Source organism: Copadichromis virginalis, linkage group LG10 (genome assembly GCF_057382275.1).
Source record: "Copadichromis virginalis isolate Kocher_CV1m ecotype Utaka linkage group LG10, C_Virginalis_male_GT1.1, whole genome shotgun sequence".
Taxonomy (NCBI): domain Eukaryota; kingdom Metazoa; phylum Chordata; class Actinopteri; order Cichliformes; family Cichlidae; genus Copadichromis; species Copadichromis virginalis.
Genome location: NC_140627.1, coordinates 16,044,469 through 16,058,429, shown reverse-complemented (window position 1 = coordinate 16,058,429; position 13,961 = coordinate 16,044,469). Strand labels below are relative to the sequence as shown.

Genomic DNA, 13,961 nt, shown 5'->3' with positions numbered 1-13,961 from the left:
GTTCGCTTTAGATTACTTTTATTTATTTAAACGTATTTGTTATTAAAAATAAATAAATAAAAACGTTTAAATAAAATAAGGAAATGTGTGTGGGGGTAAGGTCAATCAAAGAAGTTCAAATAAACGCGAACTCAGCACTCTGTAAAGGCAATAAAACATGCATCAGTGCTTACTGAAAATTAGACCTAAGATAAATTTTTAGTTCCAGTTTTAGGTCAGTTCACAGACTAAACTTTCAATGAAACCAGGAGGAATTACAAAAATTACATTTTGACCTCTGAATTTTTGGCAAAAATCACCAAACTGGGCTTTGTTTCAACTGTTAAAAACCTTTGTTAATTTTCAGATCTTATGATATTGTCTCTATTTAATCTTTTCTCCGCAACTCTTCCCTTGGATTTGATCTGTGTTGCTGCAAAGTAAAGTTACATTTTTTTTTAAAACATCTTAAAAAATCTCACAAGTAATAATTTTCATCACATTTTCCTTGCTGAAAGTACCGTGACTCATAGAACCTGCTCTAGTGAAATGTATATAACCTTTGCATTTGCTGCCCCACATGTGTGACCACCTTTATTTTTTAAAATAGCCTGAACGCTTTTAGGTAAACTTTCTTGTCATGTCATGTCTTCAAAAAGTTTGAGGCATTGGGGAGACCAATCAGTGAATGTGAGTTTTTCTATCGAACCATGGTTTCACTGCATTAGCAGTGTTTTTGTTATCATTGACATGCTAAAAATAAAGCTGTTGGCAATCAGAAACTTTCCAGAAAGCATTGCATGGTGGGTCAGAATCTGATGGTACTTTTTCTGTGTTTATTATTTCTCCAGTTTTAACAACACCAGTAGGTGAAACGCAGCCCTAACAATGAGAGAGGCTCTCGTACATCTCTCCGGACATCCTCCGTACATATGATTAAAATTTGAGTTAAAACATTTTTTTAATTTGGATTCATCACTCCATAACATCAACATCATGTTTCAACTAAAGGAATGGCAACAAATTATGTGCTTTCATAAAAGGCTGCTAGTAACAAAGTGCCTAAAGGTACAATTTAAAACAGTTTTTTGTTAGGTTGTCTATTATGTGTAGATACAACACTTATTAGGTTTCTTTTTTTATGTTTGAATGAAGTCAGAAAGAAAACAAGACTATTTTAAAACTGCAAGAAAGTCTGACTCCCTGGACACAAAATATAAAGAAATTATGGGTGGCTGAAGACTTTTGCAGAGTACTGTGGTAAGTGTTTATTCTTTTGTGACACAGTTAGATAAAGGAATTTATTTTATTTTTTTTACATCTTTACAACGTGTGTGTAATGTGACCACTAACTAATCTCAGTCTGTTCTTATTGAGAATTGTTTACTTTATGTCAGTGTCACGATGTTGCCATGTGGTGCACCATATGTGTCTTTTACTCTTTTACAGTAACTCCAGAGGCCAAAAATTTACATTAAATAACAGATTTATTGTTTCCTTGAAGCACAAACATATACACAGAATTACAATCACAATGTAGACACAATAGAGCAAACAACACCTCAACAACTGTAAACACTGTTTAGCTGCAGATTACACATTTATCATTTTCTATGCAGATATGCCTCTTAAAGGTAAGAGTGTAAATCGCCGTTCTTCTCTGAGTTTCAAGTGATGGCTACCTGATGGTGACTTGTAATCGAGAGGAAAGTAGAGTCTCCAAGTGTTTGTGAAACTGGAGTGCTCGTGTGTGTGACAGAGCATGTGTGTGTGAGTGGTAGATGAGTCTGTAGCAGTAACTGGTCTGGCTCAGATCAGGATGTGAGAACCTGTCAATGAGTTTAACTTGCTCCACGGTCCCACAACTAGCCTCTCGGACCACCGCGTGGAAATTCTTCTCCTCCCACGTAGGCCCAGTCCAGAAGCTGATGTCAAAGGTGAAAGGTTCGGGATACAGGCAAAAAGGATGAAACGGAGTCCCCGGCAATGGGTGGGATGAAAATTGTTTTAAGAAACGTGGGTCATGTGACCAAAGCAGCCTCCAGTCAGGGAGCGAGAACAGGAGCATGGCGAGTAGGTCCAAATTTAGAGACGCAGTGATGCGGACATGATTGTTGTTGTCACTTACATCGCTTGCAAACACCTTACCAACCAAACCCACTGGCTGCGCTTTCAGACGCAGACCTCCCTGCTCTGTTACTATGGAGACGCCAAAAGGAGCAAGTAGCGTTTCCAGCTTTTCTCCAAGCAATTTACCCGGCTCACTTTCTGAAGGAAAAACACCTTGGATGAGGAGCTCGTGAAAGGCAGGCATAGCCCAGAGGCCGATGGGTACATTTCTGAAAACCACACCACTAATTCCATATAACAAGCTGGTAACACCATTACAGCTCCCACAGGACTCATCCTTCTCATTTCCTTCACTGTCATCACTCCCCTCACAGTCACCATGACCATCGGCGTTAATTATCGCCTCTTTTTTAGCTAGAAGCTCTTCCATCTGAGGGAGCAATGATGGACGTAGCATGTGCATACCACTTTCCCCTTCAGGATCAATGTCAAGAGAGCATGCTGACCTGAAGCTCTCAACTCCTTTGATTCTCACCCTACCTCCTTTATTTGAGGCAAGACATGTGGGCAGCAGAGTTTCTGTGGGTCTCGGATCATTTTCTTTGTCTGCAGAGGTATCAGTGTCAGAGGTGAGGTCTTTCTGAAGCAGGTGGATCCAGTAGCATTGTGCGCCATCGATGCCACAGCAGTGTGTCTGCAGCTGTTTTGCTGTGAGGAGGAAGGGGATGGTCTCTGTCATCATGGAGACCGGCCATTTCTTCGCCAGACCTTCGAGAAGAAAATCTTGCACCAACTTGACAGGGTGGACAGAATCTGAGTAGAGAAATCTCCTGATGAAAGAAAAGAGGTTGTAATTATATTTATGTGATTTATGTGTGTGTGTTGGTGGTGCAAACACCCGGGTAGCCACTGTGTTACTGTACCTGAATATGTAATCACTGAGCTCTGCTGGTATTTCGTACTGCACTTTCTCTCCTTCAACGACCTCCTCCACCTTCAGCAAATGAGCAGGAGCGTAGGGGATGCTGCGAGTAAACATGTGGACCAAAGCTTTCTCCACATGGAAGCCTTTATCCTGGCTCCTGTTCAGCAGCGATATCATCATTAGTGCCAGGCATGCAAACATACAAGGAAAACAAACAAAGAGATACAGCTGGGTTGCTTCTATACATAGACTCACCTTTACTCCTTACCTGTATCCAGTGCACTTGTAGCTCTGGTGCTTATCACTTTCAAAAGGGTGGATGGCACTCAGAATTAGATCTGCCTCCGCTGCCATGGCAACCGCCTGCCAGCTGTTGTGCCACTCTCGCTTCGGCTGGTCCGCTGGTGTTCCTCCTTGTCCGTTGCACAAGGAGACGTGAACCTCCCCACTTTCAGCCAACACTTGAACACAACTGGAAGAACAACAAATTCACATTTTAAAATGTCAATACATGTATGACACATACATAAAGGATTATTTTCTAATAACCAAAGAAGCAAATATTATTATTCAGTTACCCTGCAATAACACAGCTCAATTTCTCACGATAGCAGGTTTGTTATTTAGTGATCGCAAGAAAAAAAAGTTTATTTCCTCTTTATTTATTAGAGATCAAAAGAAACAATTAAGCAAGGAAAAACTTTAATAAAGTGCTAGACACCAAGCGAACTCACAGGCGGGCATGCTTCAGGGCTGCTAGTGAGACTCAGTGAGAACCAGATAAGAAAACCGGATAGCAGATAATCAGATTTTGATACTGGCATTGAGGGAAAAGCAGTTTTCTCAATAAATCTGCCTTTTTTTCCAAGGTAGCAAAATAAATTAACCTGTCACCACAGGCTTTATTATTTTGTGTTTTCTGCAGAATTATACTAAATAAATAAAAAGAATTTCAAGCACGACCATTCACTATCCGATATAAACAGTTCCAATTTTTAATTTAAAAACATGTTGCAGTAGGCACAATAAACAAGGTTAAATGATGATATCATTTTGAGATCACAGTGCCAAGCCAGAAAAAAAAATAATGAAGTGCGAGACTCCCAGTCTCCTGACAGGCGGGTGCACCTCCTGCTGAGACTGCCACAGAAATCAGAAAACCAGAACGAAAAACTGACCTTTTGATAGTGACAGTGGGGGTAAAAGGCTATTTTCACAACAAATCTGCCCTTTCCCCATGGTAACAAGGCCTTACCACAGAGAAACAAGCTTTATTATTTCAGGTGGTTCTCTCCGTTCATTGTGCCATTAAAACTGTTTACATATTTATTTAAATCAGTAACTATTCGATCAAATAACAGCTAGAAGGGTCTGAGCATCCTGTAGAAGCTTTCATAACCTGGTCATTAGTTGCCTAAAACACCTTAAGTAGACACAAGAAGCAAGATTAAGTGATGATATCAATTATATTGAGGCAATAAATTGCAATTATTCCAGTTCATGTCACATAAAAAGGGATATAAACTGTTATAAAAACAAACTGAAAAACACATACAAACTTTTAAGCCCCAATAATGATGAGCTTGAGGCATCAAAAGCCTCTTTTAGGCTTCTTGCATAGATAGAAATGAATGCAAGTGATGCATGTGATGATGTTGTGATCATGGCATGATGCAGTCCTACCTGAGGAAGAAGTTTCTGAGAAGTTCTCTGTTCTTTTTAACCCCACTCTTTCGCCCACAGTGAGGGAAGTTGAACACCACACGGTCAAACAGATGGCCCTGCAGAGAGGCGCATTCCCCCAGCTTTGTGCAATCCACCTCAAACAGCACAGTCCCTCCTGAAAGAACAAACAGTGTTAAAGATAGCATGCAAAGAAAGAAAGAAAGAAAGAAAGATAGTATGCAAGAAAGATAGTATGCAAGAAAGAAAGAAAGAAAGAAAGAAAGAAGGGGGGGCACAACTCCATAAAACTCAAAATAGCAGCAGTTATTACAGCTGGTAAAAAGCCGTACCAGAGTCCTTGATGGTCTGGATGTTATCAGCTGCGCCTTCGTGCCGCAGTGCCTCCTCCTGATGCTGCAGGCAAGTGGCCGTTACGGTGGTCTCTGATTCGGAGTACAACTGACAGGCAGAGGCCGAAAAGGAGAAGTTCCCTTCTCCCACCATTAATACTGCCCGCGAAGGAGACATATCCAGGGTAAAGCGCAAACAAAGCTGCTTCCCAAAAACTCAGCTCTGTGAAAACTTGTCCCCAAAATCTGTCCCTGAAAGGGATGAGCCGCGTGTGCGGGTGACAGCGGCCACCTTCAGTCTTCTTCACGGGTCAATATTGTGGTTTTGGAACCATGTTTAAGCTTTTTGTTTGTTTTTGTTGCCTGAGACAGGCGCGAGCGAGACGCTGTTAGTACCGCTGCTGTTGGAGAATAAAAGCTGATGACCTTCTCCAACTCGAGCTCCGCAGTACGTGAAAGCCGAGCTCACCTGTAGCAGCTTGCGTTAGAAGCGGCGTCGCAGATAAAATAGTCCGACTAGAAACAAAAGGCTCCCCTCCCGGGGCCTCAAAACATCAAATCAATACAATAATAATAATTGGCTGAACGGGAGCCAATAGTCAATAGCTGCAATTTTAATAACGCGGCCACAGAAGTGCCAGTTTTATACAGTAAGGTGTAAAAGTGTGCAGTTTTCAAATGTGCAGGGTTCCCGCCGTGGTTTCAGAGGGACGCATTTGTGGGGTGGCACACGAGGCAGCTATTTGCAGCATCAGTGAAGCGCAGCATCAGTTGGCTTTGCATCTCAAGTTGGTATTTGTAAAGAAATTAAGGCAAAATCCGTCTGACAGTTTTCCTGATGTGCGGTTCTCATTTCCGCTCGGGATTTTAAGGTCTTTCGATCAAATCGGAAGTAGGTAGTAGAACAGTTAGCACACATACATGTCTGTTTTTACCGATGCTAAGGTCATACTAGCCGACGGATCTGCGGCACCTGCTCATATAAACCTCAGAACAGCATGCATGACGTGCAGAGCCATGCAGACCTGGTTTTAAAATCCTTGGAAACCAGTATGATGAGACATAACAATACAAAGCTCTCATACATTTAAAATGTAGGTTTGTGCTGTTAATGTTGATGCAATTTGTAATTCTGATATTGAGGTTTTCTAAAAAAAAAAAAAAAAAAACCCCAAAGCTGACTAAATAAAAATAATAAACATCATTTTTTTCCCCATCAATGCATTTAAGAAGAGGTTAGTCCTCTTCCCCTGTTGTATCCTTGCACAACAGAGTTTTTCTTTTTTAGCAGGTATGAGAAATAAATCTTGTCTTTGTGTCTTGTAGGGAGTGTTGCACCCACATGGGCAGCGTTCTGGCTTTGTCTTCCAGTCCGGGCCATCAGAACTGGCCTTTCTCCACAGACCCACCTCCTTCCCGCTGGGACGCACACCCTGCTCACTGGGACAGTCCACCGCGCTGGGAGAGGAGGGATGGCCGCCTTCCCAACCCAGGCAGCTTTCACTCGTTGCACAGGAGCTGCAAAGGTATCACTGGTTAACATAGGAGAAGTGAGGAGTGCTCACCATGCTTAAAGTGAGGCAAAAAAGACGCTTCTTTCATTAGAGTTGCAACTGTTTTCCTGTAAGGTCAAATGTCAATTTCAATTTTACTTCTATTGCACTTCTAAAGCAGCAAGGTTAACCCAAGTTATTTTAAAGTTATTTAAAAAAAACAAGATAAAACCATGGATAAAACTCCATGTTTCCTTGTATAATGTGTGGTTCTAGCTACTCATAATCCTTTGAGGCTAAATAAAGCAGTCCTTATGTTTCTAAATTCTGTTACTAGCCGTGAACAGCTACAGAAATACAAATTCTATTATCTAAATGTTTCTTGACATGATTGGTTTTTTCCTCTTCAGATGTGTTTCCTCAACAGATTGAGGGTGTTAAGATGATACTGAATAAAACCCTGAGCAGCTTCTTCAAGGTGATTTTTTTCCCATTCACTTTAATTTAGATGCAAGCAGTTTGTAGCATTTAAAGGTGATAATTATTAACCAAGGAATGTTTTCAGGTCAGCCATGCGCTCCACCTCAGCGCTGTAAGTCCGTCGTATTATCGATTTCACGTGGAGCACCTGCAAAGTGACGACTATAGCAAAGACAAGGTCAGGCGTGAGTCATCACAAAGCTATCTTCATAATAAAAAAATTTAATGGTAACTGCGAGGGAGCTGCTGCCTTTTTGTGTTCACAACTCGCATTCTGTTCCTTTGTCAAATCTCAGGATGCTCCAGCGTTGATCGGGGAGATGGACTCCTCAGGTAGTCTGAACGCCCACGCTCTGCTGCATCTCACTGAGCGCGTGCGAGCCAGAACAGTGTTTCAGGTGTGATCATAACATCTGACGTCTGTAAACATGGCATTCATTCATTCATTCAGTTCCCTCCTACAGCTATTACAAATCTTGACACCTTTGACATCTTTCTTCAGAATATTTGTCTTTACTTTCTCTGTTTGTAATGTATAATGCTCCATGAAAGGATACCTGTTCTGTTTTCTGTTATAAACTTTATCGTTAGAGTAACATTTTTTGAACTGCTCAATGTGTTTTAGACCCAGCAGTCCCAGTTTGTAACGTGGCAATTTGAAACTGAGTACAGAGGGAACGATTTTACTGCTGCTGTGACGGTGGCCAACCCAGACATCCTCAGAGAGTCAGGTGAGAAATGGCAGGTGGAAAAATGAGCAGAGGATTAACCATCAGGGTCTGATCTATGGAAAGTTGGAGTCAGTGCTCTACACTGGAGTGATAGTTCCCCTCTTTCTAATGTGGACCTGGCAGAGGGTGTGTTTCAGCTTCAGGGGGATCATAGCCCTCACCCTACCTGCAAAGGTCTTTGCCAGGGTCCCAGAGAGCTAATTTATACACAAAGAATCAGTCAGAGCCTTTCTATAATTACCCGCACTAATTAATGTTTGAAAAATGAGAACACCTGTTGAGGGAGGGCAGTTTAGATGCTTGGAAGGAGGTTGAAGAAGAAGGAATATGCCTTCTACAAGGGTGAACTGGTCTGTTAGGAAACTGCTGTGAGCTGTATGAGGTCCTGAGGACTGAGACTCAGGTGGAACGCAGGATTTATCCATAGGAAAGCTGCATCATTACAAACTATTCCACCTTACAAGCATCAGATCTGTGTGGAACAGCTGACCTGTACGATGTGTAGAAGAAACAACAAACTAATCTCAATCTTTTTTTAATAAAGATATTGTTGCTGTGCTCTTTTTTCTTACTTTTTCTGCAGAGTATAGCAGCTTATTAAAGTCAATATTACACATGATTTTCACATCAATAGCTGAATTTGGATGGACATTTTCAGTATATACTGTAGGACTCATAGATAGTTAGAGAGACGTTTTTAGAAAAGAAGAAACTACATAACTACAACTTTCACAAATCCTACACCAAATAACAATTTTTTTTACCCTGTAGCCATAAAAGACTGACAGGCCATTGTCGGCATAACTTTATAAGAGCAAACCTTAGTAAATCACATTTGTTTGATTTGTTTAAATATTTTCCCAGCATGTGTTGTAACCTCTATAATACATTTGCCAAAAGATCAGCGACCAAGTTACCTGCTGTGTCCCCACCTTTCAGCTACAAAACCGACACTGTGGCTACTCTCATTAAATCCTGACAGTAGTTTCTTAACCCTAAAAGAGGACTTTGTTGTAATGCAGTGTTAGGAAATCTGGTCCATGGACACAGTTATTTGTGCCCTTACTTTCATTAAATATGTATTTAGATTTCCTTCCAGAGCCTGCTGGGAGTCACAATACAACATCCATGCTGCCATTAGAGATACTTTTTAAAGTGAGCCGATGGATTTGCAGTGTTCAACATTTTTCGTCAAAATATGCAAAATGGTCCGCAATGAACGCGAGTGCATTCATACAGCTCTGCAGTGCCAGAGATCACTTTCATGTAGTGTGTTTTTCTTCTTCTCTCAGATGTAATATTGTCTGACAAAATGCTACCGTTAATATGTCTTGATGCATGCTCAATCATCCAGGTAAGGAAACCCCAAAAAGTTGATTCGGTTAATCTGGATGTTGTAGTTGAAAATGGCTACCAATAATAGGACTCAAAGATCAGCAGTGTCTTAGAATAATGTCTGAATTTTTCAGTATATAATACTGACTTTAATAATATTGTAGCATTACATGGTGTACAAGAAAAAATAAATAAACAATGGCAGTTGACATTGTTATATTCTAACTTCAATACATAGACGGGTCAGCTGTAACACAGATTTCAAGTTTACACGGTGGAATATTTGAATCCTGCACTCCGCCTGAGCTGTCAGATACGTTTGTAACTCTGACGGTAACTCTGTGAATAGCAGAAGAATTCAAATTCACCAGAGAATAAATAAGGGAGAGACATGGCATCAAAGTTAGATAGAGCACAGTCCCACAGGTTAAGAATGAAAAAGAGAAAATACATCCCAGGAGGCGAGAGCTAAAGGAACTGATGGACATGGTCAGACAGATGACTTATGTTCCTAAATTCAGCCTGACATTTTATCACTTTTGCTCAGTTATACTTTATTAATGTAAACTTGCTGCACTTGCTGTGTGCATGCACATAGATGTGTGCATGACCAGTCTGCTCCATTACTTAAGCAAAAAACACTCCACCTCTGGTCACAGGCTGCCCCAGTTCTTGTACATCTGTAGTGAGAGCTTACTCTGGATTATTGGCAATATGCGAGAATTTCTATGAGCAGCCATGGGGTGGAAGTTTGAGGGTTGGCAGGTCTCAGAGGTTTATCTCTGCTTTGCAGATCATGTCATTGATTTCAGGCGGTGGCCTCCAGCTTGCCCCTTGGGCAGTTTGCAGCTGAGTGTGAAGCGGTTGGATGAGAATTAGCTCCTATATGTCTGAGGCCATGGTTCTCAGCCAGAAAACAGAGGTGTGCCCACTTTGAGTTGGGAATGAGTCGTTGCCTCAAGTGGAGGGTTTTAAGTATCTCGGCATCCCCTTCACGAGTGAGAGGAGAGTGGAGTGACAAATTGATAAACAACTTGCCGTGGAGGGTGCAGTGATGTGAACGCTACACCAGTGTGTTGTGGAAAAGAGAGACATGAGCATGAAAGTGAAGCTGTCATAGGTGACTAAAGGAAGAGTGGAGCAGTGGAAGTGCTTCCTCCAAACAGCTTCTCGATTCACCCTGAGAAGCTTAGTCATTCAGGAGGGTAGTTACTCTTCCACATTAAAAAGAGCCAGTTAGGGTGGTTCAGGCATCTGAAAGGATGCCTCCAGGGCACCTCCTAGGTGAGGTGTTGCAGACGTGTCCTATTGGGACATGTCCCAGCTTGCTTGGGATCACTTAGTGTATCCACATAAGAGGTGGGGGAGGTGGTGTGGAGAAGCAGGTCTGGGCATCTCTACGTAGAAAGCTGCACAAGCTGACCATATCTTGGTCTCTTGTGTTCTGGGGGCCTCTGGATGTCTGGAGTTTTGATCTCCTCCATACCTGCTTCATGCCCTGGAGGACGGGGCTGTGGCCCCCCCACACCCTCTAGCAGATCATTACATGAAGGAACCTTTTAAAAACAAACGCGCTCATACTCACAGGTGTACACACAAGTGATCACACACACAAACTACACCTTTTTTGGCTCCTACCTCTAAGCACACTGTGCGCTGTCAATCGTACGTGCTGCACAATAATGTTTAATATTTAGTATTTACTGTCATATTCCCATATATCATTGTGATGTTGTTTATTCTATTACTCTCGTTTTCTTCTGCTTGTTTTCTTCTTTCTTTCTCAACAGGTGATCCAGGTGATCGATATATGTGGTTTTTTTTCTGTTTATTCTGTTGGTTTTTGTTTTTTGCCCTTTTTCCCCGTCCCTCTTCTCAGCTGTTTTTCTTTCCCTCCTTCTTTCCCCCAATCAAGTCTGTCCCGTATTCAGCAAGTGAAAATAAAATAAAATAAACAATAAAAGGTGAATCAAATAGACCATTACGGCAAGGCTGGGATGGTCCATTTTGTAAAGTAAATCCGTTGGGCATCTTTCTTCGCCTTTAGACAATAATTCTGATGGCAAAAGAGCCAAACGGGACAGGCAACAAAACAAAAAAAGAAAAAAGAAAGGAAAGCTGCACATGGACCTGAAAGAGTGGCAGGAAATAGATGGATGGGTGGATGTTGGCTTTTCTTTGTTATCCCACAACATGAGAAGAAAATAATTTAACACTTTTTCTGGTATTTTTCACTGATGTGCCCCTTGATGATTTTTCTGTTATCTTGCTGTGTGTTTTTCCTGGACAGTTATCCTGGTGGCGCATTTCCTGCAGAGCGTGTCTTCTGGGCTGGTGTTAGGAGGAGAGCTGGTCTACCATCGGGGACGAGCAGAAGAAGGAGGCATCCTTACTCTGGCTGGACAGTACTCAAGTGAGATGTTGTTTTTACTCATGAATCTGCCTCGCATATCATATTTTAACAGAGCTGGTATCATCTCTCCTTTGTTGAGCTTTGATTTAGCCACAGTGGGGGTGGTGGGTGGGTGTTCTGTCTCTTCATGCAGGACCAAACTGGGTGGCAACATTGAATGCTGGCAAAGGAGGTGCCCATGCAAGCTACTATCACAGAGCCAACAAACAGGTACAGCCAGTGCCACCCATAAGCGTAAACACCATTTACCTTAGTGGCATATCATTAATGTATGTTTGTGCTTTGCAGATACAAGTAGGGGTGGAGTTTGAAGCCAGTACCAGGACACAGGAGACCACAACATCCTTTGGGTATCAGATGGAGCTCCCAGAGGCTAATATGGTCTTTCGAGGTAAATTTCCTGATGTAACTTTGAGTCATGCGCGATGTTAACTATTATGAAAGCACAATGCATGAGTCTTTTGTTTCTGTGTGTGTATCCAGGTATGATAAACAGCCGGTGCATAATAGGAGGTGTGTTGGAGAAGCGCCTGACTCCTCTCCCAGCCACACTGATTATGGGTGCCTTTGTAAATCATAAAGGTGATAAACTGCAAGTGGGTCTAGGCATCAACGTGGGTTAATCATCAGCTAACCCCCGCTGGAATTACACTGGATATCCGTCCAGAGGCACATTTCAGAGGCTTCATTAACAACGTGACCTTGCGAGACTTTTTCAGCCTCACCAAAACACTTCCTGTTTCTTTAAGTCACCTACCTCTCTAAGTGGAGGCGATGTTTGTCTGACTGAGTGACAACAAGAGGATTGCACTAAGAGGAGTGGATGAGCACCTCGAGGGCTCCAGTACAGTATGTGACTACACAAATGTTTCAGTCTCCCTAAACCCAAACTGTGCATCCACTCCTGGACACTGAACCAAAAGGATAAAAGGCATACAGTACTGTAAAGTTAAAATAAAGATTTTATATTATGGGTAGTCCTAAACAAATCTAATGGAAGTACACTGTATTAAAGAACAATAGTCTGTGAAGGTTCTCAGTCATCCAGGTCATCGTAGTCAAAGGAGCTTGCAAAGAAAAGCGTCTGGACTTCTTTAAGTTGCTTGAACAATAGTCTTTTTAATAGTCTTTTTAATGTTTTTGTTCATCAGCTATAATTTTAATAGACTATATACACAAGATGCTTACAAAAGATGTTTGCCCATCTAACAGGCAGTGATTGGTTTACATCAGCGCCAGTATCAATTAAAAACAAAGCTCATCAACTCACCTGCCAAAAAATTAAATTTTAGCTTGAATGTACAATCATTTGGTGCTCTCTAACCACGACACAAACAGAGAAAGCATTAAACTGAAAAAGTTCAGCGCTTACTCATAAAAAGACAGTCTGTGTGGGCTAATCTGCACACAAGCAAATGCTTAGAGGAGCATTCCAAATGGCAGCAAATGCTGAATCTGAGTATGAGTAAATGGGTCGGCTCACGTTAAAACGTCAGTAAGAACCTTAAAAAATATGCATGAGTAGGTGAATGTTTGTTTGATTGGGTACAGATCTTTTTTTTGTGTGTGCCGGCATATTATATAGTGTGCAATCCACACAGAGAAAGGTGCTGCTTCATACTGTATATAGTAATTTAAGGTTCTGAGGGTTGAGAAAGAGGCTATGCACCAAGTCTGCTGATTGAGGACTGCGCTGTATGTATACTGTATAGATGAAGGCATTTGGTAACACTGACTGTATGCAACCTGCACTACTCGTACTGCGTTCGAGCATTTACGGTCCTCTTCAACTGGGAAATGTTGCATATATATGATTTATTCATTATATAAAGTCAGCACGGAGAGAAATGGAAGGGATGGCTATCTTTTTGAACTTAATTTATTAAAGATGTTATTTCTGTCATTGTTTCTTTTGACTGTATGTCATGCATTTCAACAGACAGTTACCTACCTACAGTAAGTCTGAACCTAAACTCAGCACCAAGGTACCTTTTTACGTCCTGTTGCTTATTCATAGCTCAGCAAGACACAAACACGAAAGCCAGATAATTTTCACTTAAATCATTAGAGCTGAAGATTGCAGATTCATTAAGAATTTGCTTAAACTGAACATTTTCCACTCTCGGATCAACATGCAAATATTCCTTCCCATTAACTTCCATTAAGTTGTGATGATTTTCCCTGATATACTGTTTTAGTGGTGGATGTCCCTTTTAAACAAGGCCAAAGTTTTAAATACCAAAATCTGCACAAAGATAGATGGAAGCCCAGACCTCAGACTGCAATAAGACGCTACATTTTGGGAAAAAAAATTTCTGTGTTTGATTTTGGATGATGGCTATGAGAGTGAATACCTTTTAATATGCTTATGGAAGGCACACAGCTCATGCTGACAGCACAGAAATCCCACTTTCTGTTTGTCAGGGGCAGCTAGTCATAAGAAAAGTGGGTTCAAAGGAGAGGGTGTGTTGTGAGATTGCACTGAGGTCTAATGTGTGTGAGATTTAAAAAAAAAAAAAA

At 41.4% G+C, this 13,961-nt stretch overlaps 2 protein-coding genes across 4 annotated transcripts; one reads left to right on the top strand and one right to left on the bottom strand.

The window, feature by feature from the left end:
• Nucleotides 1-1,453: 1,453 nt before the first annotated feature.
• fdxacb1 (ferredoxin-fold anticodon binding domain containing 1) lies at nt 1,454-5,477 on the bottom strand. The gene is made up of 5 exons (XM_085470195.1): nt 4,990-5,477; nt 4,658-4,814; nt 3,243-3,446; nt 2,973-3,131; nt 1,454-2,879 (listed from the first exon to the last, which is right to left on the bottom strand). The coding sequence occupies exons 1-5, from the start codon at nt 5,165-5,167 to the stop codon at nt 1,658-1,660; spliced, it is 1,920 nt and encodes a 639-aa protein (XP_085326321.1). The 5' UTR covers nt 5,168-5,477; the 3' UTR covers nt 1,454-1,657.
• A 235-nt stretch (nt 5,478-5,712) lies between these two features.
• Nucleotides 5,713-13,344, top strand: LOC146700120 (mitochondrial import receptor subunit TOM40B). 3 transcript variants are annotated; one of them, XM_085470192.1, is made up of 10 exons: nt 5,713-5,881; nt 6,316-6,515; nt 6,893-6,960; nt 7,048-7,140; nt 7,259-7,360; nt 7,588-7,693; nt 11,319-11,441; nt 11,575-11,651; nt 11,730-11,832; nt 11,925-13,344. In XM_085470192.1, the coding sequence occupies exons 2-10, from the start codon at nt 6,332-6,334 to the stop codon at nt 12,062-12,064; spliced, it is 996 nt and encodes a 331-aa protein (XP_085326318.1). In that variant the 5' UTR covers nt 5,713-5,881; nt 6,316-6,331; the 3' UTR covers nt 12,065-13,344. The 3 variants fall into 3 exon arrangements, with proteins under 3 accessions (XP_085326318.1, XP_085326317.1, XP_085326319.1); XM_085470191.1 differs by lacking the exon at nt 5,713-5,881 and adding an exon at nt 5,890-6,083; XM_085470193.1 differs by lacking the exon at nt 5,713-5,881 and adding an exon at nt 6,100-6,224.
• The last annotated feature ends 617 nt before the right edge of the window (nt 13,345-13,961 follow it).

What these genes read in the sequence shown, in the direction of transcription:
- fdxacb1 (XM_085470195.1), bottom strand. Translation starts at nt 5,167, where the DNA reads ATGTCTCCTTCGCGGGCAGTATTAATGGTGGGAGAAGGGAACTTCTCC. An exon ending in CCAGACCATCAAGGACTCTG is followed by an intron (nt 4,815 to 4,989) that starts GTACGGCTTTTT and finishes TTGTTCTTTCAG; the next exon opens with GAGGGACTGTGCTGTTTGAG. An exon ending in TACAAGTGCACTGGATACAG is followed by an intron (nt 3,132 to 3,242) that starts GTAAGGAGTAAA and finishes GCTGCTGAACAG; the next exon opens with GAGCCAGGATAAAGGCTTCC.
- LOC146700120 (XM_085470191.1), top strand. An exon ending in ACGACTATAGCAAAGACAAG is followed by an intron (nt 7,141 to 7,258) that starts GTCAGGCGTGAG and finishes GTCAAATCTCAG; the next exon opens with GATGCTCCAGCGTTGATCGG. An exon ending in TCTGGCTGGACAGTACTCAA is followed by an intron (nt 11,442 to 11,574) that starts GTGAGATGTTGT and finishes CTCTTCATGCAG; the next exon opens with GACCAAACTGGGTGGCAACA.